General features: G+C 58.1%; 1 protein-coding gene across 2 annotated transcripts; it reads left to right on the top strand.

The window, feature by feature from the left end:
* Positions 1-3,282: 3,282 nt before the first annotated feature.
* On the top strand, positions 3,283-6,754 carry EDF1 (endothelial differentiation related factor 1). Of its 2 annotated transcripts, none has more exons than XM_054220959.1 (5): positions 3,283-3,446; positions 3,618-3,669; positions 4,719-4,879; positions 5,517-5,610; positions 5,835-6,141. In XM_054220959.1, exons 1-5 carry the CDS (start codon positions 3,369-3,371, stop codon positions 5,879-5,881), a joined length of 432 nt encoding a protein of 143 aa, XP_054076934.1. In that variant the 5' UTR covers positions 3,283-3,368; the 3' UTR covers positions 5,882-6,141. The 2 variants fall into 2 exon arrangements, with proteins under 2 accessions (XP_054076934.1, XP_054076933.1); XM_054220958.1 differs by lacking the exon at positions 5,835-6,141 and adding an exon at positions 6,196-6,754 and having other exon boundaries at positions 3,288-3,446.
* The last annotated feature ends 111 nt before the right edge of the window (positions 6,755-6,865 follow it).

The following is a 6,865-nucleotide window of genomic DNA, read 5'->3' as shown; positions in this document are numbered from 1 at the left end:
GTCACCTACCCGTGTCAACCCCCAGTGTCACCTATCCCTGCCACCTCCAGTCACTCCCCCAGTGTCACCCACCCCCGTCACCCCTACTCACCCCCAGTGTCACCTACCCCTGTCATCCCTGGACACACCCACGGTGTCACCTACCCGTCACCACCAGTTACCCCCCATCACCTCTCCATCACTCACACCCTCAGACACCCCCCACCCAGTGTCACCTCCCCTCAGCACCCCCCTGCCACCCTCACCCACGGTGTCTCCACTCCCCTGTCACCCCCTCACAGTCAGCCCCCGTCATCCCCACCCTCTGTCACCTTTCCCTGCCACTGTCCCACCCCCCCGGTCCTCCTTGCCCCCTACCATAGCTCTGTCTCAGTCCCCTGGGACCCCTTTGCCCACCCCCCGCCTGCCGGTGGGGGACACAGAGGGACAGCGGCGCTGACCTGGGGGCACCCTGACCCCCACCCCGGGGTCCCACCCTATTTTAAGGCACATTTGGCCATTTCGGGTGGCGCTGGGCACCCGCTTACCTGCGTGCAGACCGCCATGGCAGCCCCGCAGCACCCGCTCGGTGGGGACCAAGGACTGGGGCCGCAGGGACGGACGGGTGACAGCGGGCGGGCTGCGGTTTTGTCACCAAAAAAAAATAAAGGTGACGTCGGGGGAAACGCAGCTGCGGCGGTGAGGTCAGCGCCAGGGGCTTTTCGCAGGGGAACTTGACGGACAAATGTCACAGCGGCAGCGTTTGTCACTCGGGGGCCCCAGCCTGCGTGTCCCCCAGCCCGGCTGGCATGCCAGGGGCTGCCGGAGCCCCCCCACCCCGCGATGAGGCAGCACCGCAGCTCGGGGGCTTCACGGCCTCCTGCACGGTGCTGCTCTAGTTCTCACCGCGCGGGGAATTCACCCGGCGCTGGGGAAATCCTCCCCGCTCAGAGCCAGGCGCCACCGGCTGGGCACGACCCCCGGAGGAACGGCCGTGGTGTCCCTCCCGGTAGCCCCCGCTGCGAGAGCGGAGCAGGGAGGCCAGTCGGGGTGGCCCACAGCGGCCCACCGTGGGCGAGCCCAGGGAGGCACCGAGCCCCTCGCACAGGGCTGCGGGCTGCTGAGATGCTCCCCGCAGGGCTGGTACGAGTGACCGGGGGGACAGCCGTGGGGACAGGGGACACGGTGCATCCCCGCACACGTGGTGGCAGTGGGACGGACAACGCTTCGCTCGCTGTGCTGCAACATCCCTTTTTCCCGGCACAGCGCTCTGGGAAAGCGAGCGTGAAAACCTCCGCGCTGCCAAAGCTCTGGGCTGGCTGGTGGGATTCAGGGAAGACAAGCCCCCGTCCCGCTCCGGCAGCACTGGTGATCCCGGGGCCCTGCCGGGCAGGACACGCTCTGCCCAAAGAGGAAGAGCCATCAGCGACACGGGAACCGCCTGGGGTTGCTCCCAACACACCCCAGCTTCCACCGCGCACCCAGTGGAGCAGAGCACCGCGCCTCACCAACCTCCCACCGCCACATCCCAAAGCCACTCCTTCCTGTCTCCGGGGTGGCCGGAGCTGGGCGCGTGGTGGGGACAGACACCGCAGACCCACAGGGCAGAGGGGAACCCCCCCCCGTGCCCCTGGCACCCCATTTCTGAGCAACGCCCGCATCACCCGGCCGCTCCTCCCGCGTTTCGCTATGAGGACCTGCAAAACCACCGCCCAGGGGAGTTAACTCCCGGCCCCTCTCCCATGCCCCTCGTTTCAGAAATGACGAGAGCAAGCGGCTCGGGTTTTCCCGCCTTTAGTGCGGAACTTTTTGTGTGATTCAGATGCAGAGTTGAGGGATTTTATTGTCTCCCAGCTGAAAGGGCAAAGACGCTGCTGTCTTTCAGAGGCAGAGCTTCTGTAGAATGGTTTGGGTTGGAAGGGACCTTAAAACCCACCCAGTGCCACCCCCTGCCCTGGGCAGGGACACCTCCCACCAGCCCAGGTTGCTCCAAGCCCCGTCCAACCTGGCCTTGAACCCCTCCAGGGATGGGGCAGCCACAGCTTCTCTGGGCAACCTGGGCCAGGGGCTCACCACCCTCACGGCCAAGAATTTCTGCCCGAGATCCAAACTAAATCCATTCTCTCTTGCTTTGAAACTCTTCCCCCTCATCCCATGGCTCCCCTCCGTGATCCAGAGTCCCTCCCCAGCTTTCCTGGAGCCCCTTTAGGGACTGGAAGGGGCTGGAAGGTCTCCCCGGAGCCTTCTCTTCTCCAGGCTGAACCCCCCCAGCTCTCTCAGCCTGTCCTCACAGCAGAGGGGCTCCCAGCATCTCCGGGGCCTCCTCTGGCCCCGCTCCAACAGCTCCGTGTCCTTCTGCTGTCGGTGCCCCAGCGCTGGAGGCAGCACTGCAGGGGGGTCTCCCCGAGCGGAGCAGAGGGGCAGAATCCCCCCCTCGCCCCCCTGCCCACGCTGCTGGGGATGAGCCCAGGCTGCGGGGGGTTTCTGGGCTGCCAGCGCACGTTGCCGGCTTACGGCCGGCTTTTCACCCCGCAACACCCCCGAGTCCCTCTCGGTGGGGTCTCTCCGTCCCTCCCCCTCCCCGCCCCCTCACCCACGGCCTCACGCCGGCTTCCTGCCAAACGGGCGCAAACTGGGGAATTTTGCCGCCAAGCGGCCGCCCCAACCCGAGGGCCAGTGCTGCCCGGGGAGCGGGACTGCGCCTGCTCCGCCTTGCCCGAGGGGAACCCCGGTCCCCGGGAAGGATGGGCCTTCCCGCGATACCCGCCTCATCCACCGGCGGGCAGTGGAAATGCCCCCCCCCCAGCCCCAGGCCCCCCCTGCGCGGAGGTACGGGCGGGCGGGAAGGCCCCACAGCGCCTTCCCCCGCCAGCTGCCGCCCGGGCGGGTCCTCGGCGCCCGGGGCCGTCCGAGAACCGCAGCAGCGGCGAGCGGGCCGGATGGACGGACACCAGCCGCCATGGCGTCCCTACCCGCCGCGAAGCACCGACTCAGCGCATATTCGGCTCCGCCCAGCCGGGCGCAGCTATTGGTCAAGAATTCTGACAGCGCCGCAGCTTTAGCCAATCCCTTCTCGGTAGCGGTTTATTGGCAGCAGCAGCAACCTCTCAGAGGGCACGGCCGCATGCCCCGCCCGCCTCCAGCCTGGTGTGCACACTCACCAATCGAATAGCGAGGAGGCTGATTGCTAGGTTTCTCTACCTATTACGAACAAGAACGTCACGCCCGGCTCGCCCGCTATTGAGCGCCCTCCATTCCTGAGTGGCGTGGGCGCCGCCCTATCGGCGAGCGCGGCGGCCGGCGGGGGGCGGGCGTTGGGCTGCGGGCCCCCCCTCCCCACAGCCTCCTGAGCGGCGGGCGCGGCGGCGGGCGGGGTTGGTGCCGGTGCCATGGCGGAGAGCGACTGGGATACGGTCACGGTGCTGCGCAAGAAGGGCCCCAGCGCGGCCCAGGCCAAGTCCAAGCAGGTCAGCGGGGGACTGGCGGCGGGGAGCGGCCTAGACCTTAGGCCGCAGGTTCGCCCGGGCCTCGGCCGCAGGCTTGGCCTGCGGCCGAGGCCCGGGCGAGCCTGCGGCCCATGCTGAGGGGGCGACTCCGGGTAGCGAAGCCCTCACCTCGGCCCCTTTTCCCCTCCCCAGGCCATCTTGGCGGCCCAGCGGCGCGGAGAGGATGTGGAGACCTCCAAGAAGTGTGGGTATCCAGTGGCCTGGCTCCCCCTCAGCCTGGGGGGTAGGGGGGGGGATAGAAGGCAGCACACCCCCTTCTTCCAGCTAAGCTAAAAGTTGTTCTAATTGGGGCTGCGTAGAGCTGAGAATCACTGGGAAGGGGGGGCAGCGCCCTGGGGAAAAGGGGGAGCGCTCTCTTGTAGCCAGCTGTGAGTTTCTGGTTGCCCAGAGCTGAGCGCTGGCTAGTGTCTGCAAAGGTCTTGGAAGAGCTTTCGTGATCGCAAAACTCCCCATTTTCGCAGCTTATTTCTCTTGTTGACAATGTATGCTTAAGGATTTCAGTGACTGCGTATCTTCCGTCTTTAAAAATTCCCTGTTTCCTGTCCAAGGTAAATTATCAGGTTCTCTCACCGTAGGGATGAGATTATGATGGTTGGAAATAAAGAAAACTGTGATCTTTGCACGAGATTTTAGTCAGCTTGATCAAGAGACTGAATGTCAGAGACTAATGTGAGAGAAAGGATCCAAACTATGACTTAAATACTGTAACTAATGAGACAAAACAAATAGCGTGTTTTTGAACCTTGGGCTTTCAGCAAAGCTAAGTAGGGTTAAAGTTTACATATAAAAGGCATCAGAAAATTGATTAAAAGCCACTTATTCACACTGCCTTATACCTGAGCAAACAAGATACAAGTTCAAATATTAACCTCCACACATGCTGTAGCACAAACATGTGTGTCCGGAATAGTTTGAATATTAAATCCACAAGCAGTAGCAAGATCTTGCCTATCTGGAGTGAAGTTCAGATGTGAAGTAGCGAAAGGGGAGGGCTCTGCATGGCTGTGTTTAGACATTGACTTTAACGGGATTAAGGTAACATGTTCTCTGGTGGACAGGATCTGGTTGAGATTAGTGCAGATGTTGGCATGTTGAAATCTTGAAAGCTCCCTGGAATCCTGGGCAGCTGAGTGCTTACAAAAAGTGTTTTGATACTTTTTGGCGCAGCTCTGAGCCTTGTTTTGTTTGTCCTTGGTTTGTTTTTTTTTTTTTTGTTCTTGCTTTGAATGATAGGGGCAGCAGGCCAAAACAAACAACACTTTATTACAAAGAACACGGCCAAGCTCGACCGAGAAACAGAAGAGCTGCACCATGACAGAGTTCCGCTGGAGGTGGGCAAAGTGATCCAGCAGGGCCGACAGAGCAAGGGCATGACGCAGAAGGACTTGGCCACAGTGAGTACGGCCCGGGGCCCACCAGCCTCTGCTCCCGCTCTCCTGAGGCAGGTTTAGGTACCTCGAGGCAAAGGTGGACACTTTTCCTGTCCCCTGATGGGCAGCTGCAGTGGGATGGTATCATGAGCAGAAAGTTTGGTGAACGCAACATCTCTGATGTCTGATCTCCAGGCAACATTAGTCATCTGGGAGATGTTTTAGGGGTTTATCTGTGCAGGCCTTGAACACCTGCTTGGAGACGGGGCGTTGCTGCGGCTGGTGAGCTGGTAGGAGGCTTTTTTTTCCCCTCTCCTCCTGTCAACTCACCACTGCCGTGAGGCTTTTGTGTACCATCTGGGCCTGATGCAGCGTTCAGGAGCTCGCTGCTCTCTTAAGGAATAGCAATATGTAGTGCCACTGCTCCTCCTGGGAGGCGGAGGGAGGTAGGAGGCTGTCCATGATTGGTGTCAGCGTCACTGTGACACTCAAATAGTGTAGGGAGGTGATAGTGGTGATGGAGTAAGCCTGGAAGTAGCACTCTGTCTTCCGATCCTGGCATCATTAGAGGCTGTTACTTATCTGTGTGAGTTGTGGGGGGTTGGTGCTGAGTGTTTGCTGTGTATGGAGCCAGTGTTTAAGACACATCCTCTCTTCCTAGAAAATAAATGAAAAACCACAAGTTATTGCTGACTACGAATCAGGAAGAGCAATCCCCAATAACCAGGTTATGGGCAAGATCGAAAGAGCCATTGGTAAGTTAAGAAAGATGACTTCAAAAATAATGGCAATGTTTTCGGTGCCTAGGAGGGATGTTTTGGTTTACTTTACTTATATTTTCCACGTCAGGAAGTTGCTTGGCTGTAGGTTATTGTGGGTGTGGTGTCAGTAAGCTGTGTTCTGATAACACTTGGATCTGCTGACTGAAACCAGAACTGAGAGCTCTTTTTTCCTTTGTTCTTCATCTTCATGTGTGGAGCCGTGCCCTGGGGACCACCCCTGTATGCTCCCCCCCAAAATCAATGAAATACTGAGACCCGTGAAGGCCTGATTATCCTTGGGAAGGTATCTTGCAGCCACTAGTGTTGATGTTACTCTCCTAGGCCAGTTCAGACACTGTTCTCTGGGAAGACGGTGCACAAGCAAGAGTCGGAGCTTTGTCTGAAAATAGTCTGGTGCTCCTAGAAACTAAAGCAGAGTTCTCCCTAACTCTGGTTCCCCTGCCCTCTTTTTTGGATGTTTTCTTCCTTATAGCAAAAATACGCGGAAATAAAATTACCAGGTGGGTGATGGAGTGCTGATGGCCGCTGATGGTGGTCGTCTCCTTTGTCTTATTCCAGGCCTTAAACTGCGTGGGAAGGATATTGGAAAACCGCTGGAAACTGGCCCCAAAGGGAAATGACACCAAAGCCTCGAAATCAGTTTGTCCAGACTGATCTCGTCTGGCTGGTTCTCCTTAACCACCAGAATCTCTCTTCGTATTGCCAAGCTGAACAAGAGGGTTTCAGACTTGCTTTGGGGGGGAAATCTGCCGAATCTGTACCTGCTGTAAAAAGGCAACCTTAAAGAAGCGATTTTCCTGATTTTGTTTTTCCTTCCTCCTTTCCAGAGATTGAGGAACTAAACCCAAAAAAATACCGCATCTGAAAAAACATGTGCGTCTTGGTGTTTAGAAGCAGCTAAGGTTAAGACACTTGGGGTGGTCTGAAATGCGATCATTTAATTGGAAAAATTTGTGGGACGGGTGGGATATATTATATATAAATAATTTGGGAGAGTTGGGGGTTGATCAGTGTCTGCATTTGAAATGATGACTCAGTCACTGCATCACAATGACATTTTTGTTTGTTCCTTCCAGCCTGTTTTAAAGAGATCTATAATAAAGTTTGATACCCTTCAGTTGCACAGGGTACTTGCTGCGTGTTTACCAGCTGGCAGTAAATTTTTGTTCTGGGGTGTGAGCGGAGCTGCAGCACCCTCTTCCTTTGGGAAGCGTAATTAGTGGGACTA

This window comes from Rissa tridactyla, chromosome 14 (assembly GCF_028500815.1).
Source record: "Rissa tridactyla isolate bRisTri1 chromosome 14, bRisTri1.patW.cur.20221130, whole genome shotgun sequence".
NCBI classification, from domain to species: Eukaryota; Metazoa; Chordata; class Aves; order Charadriiformes; family Laridae; genus Rissa; species Rissa tridactyla.
This window is presented reverse-complemented; position numbering and strand designations above follow the sequence as displayed.

Bases quoted from the DNA above. Each gene is read 5' to 3' on its own strand.
- EDF1 (XM_054220958.1), top strand. From the start codon at position 3,369: ATGGCGGAGAGCGACTGGGATACGGTCACGGTGCTGCGCAAGAAGGGC. The intron at 3,447-3,617 runs GTCAGCGGGGGA...TCCCCTCCCCAG, and splicing joins CCCAGGCCAAGTCCAAGCAG to GCCATCTTGGCGGCCCAGCG. The intron at 4,880-5,516 runs GTGAGTACGGCC...CTCTCTTCCTAG, and splicing joins CGCAGAAGGACTTGGCCACA to AAAATAAATGAAAAACCACA.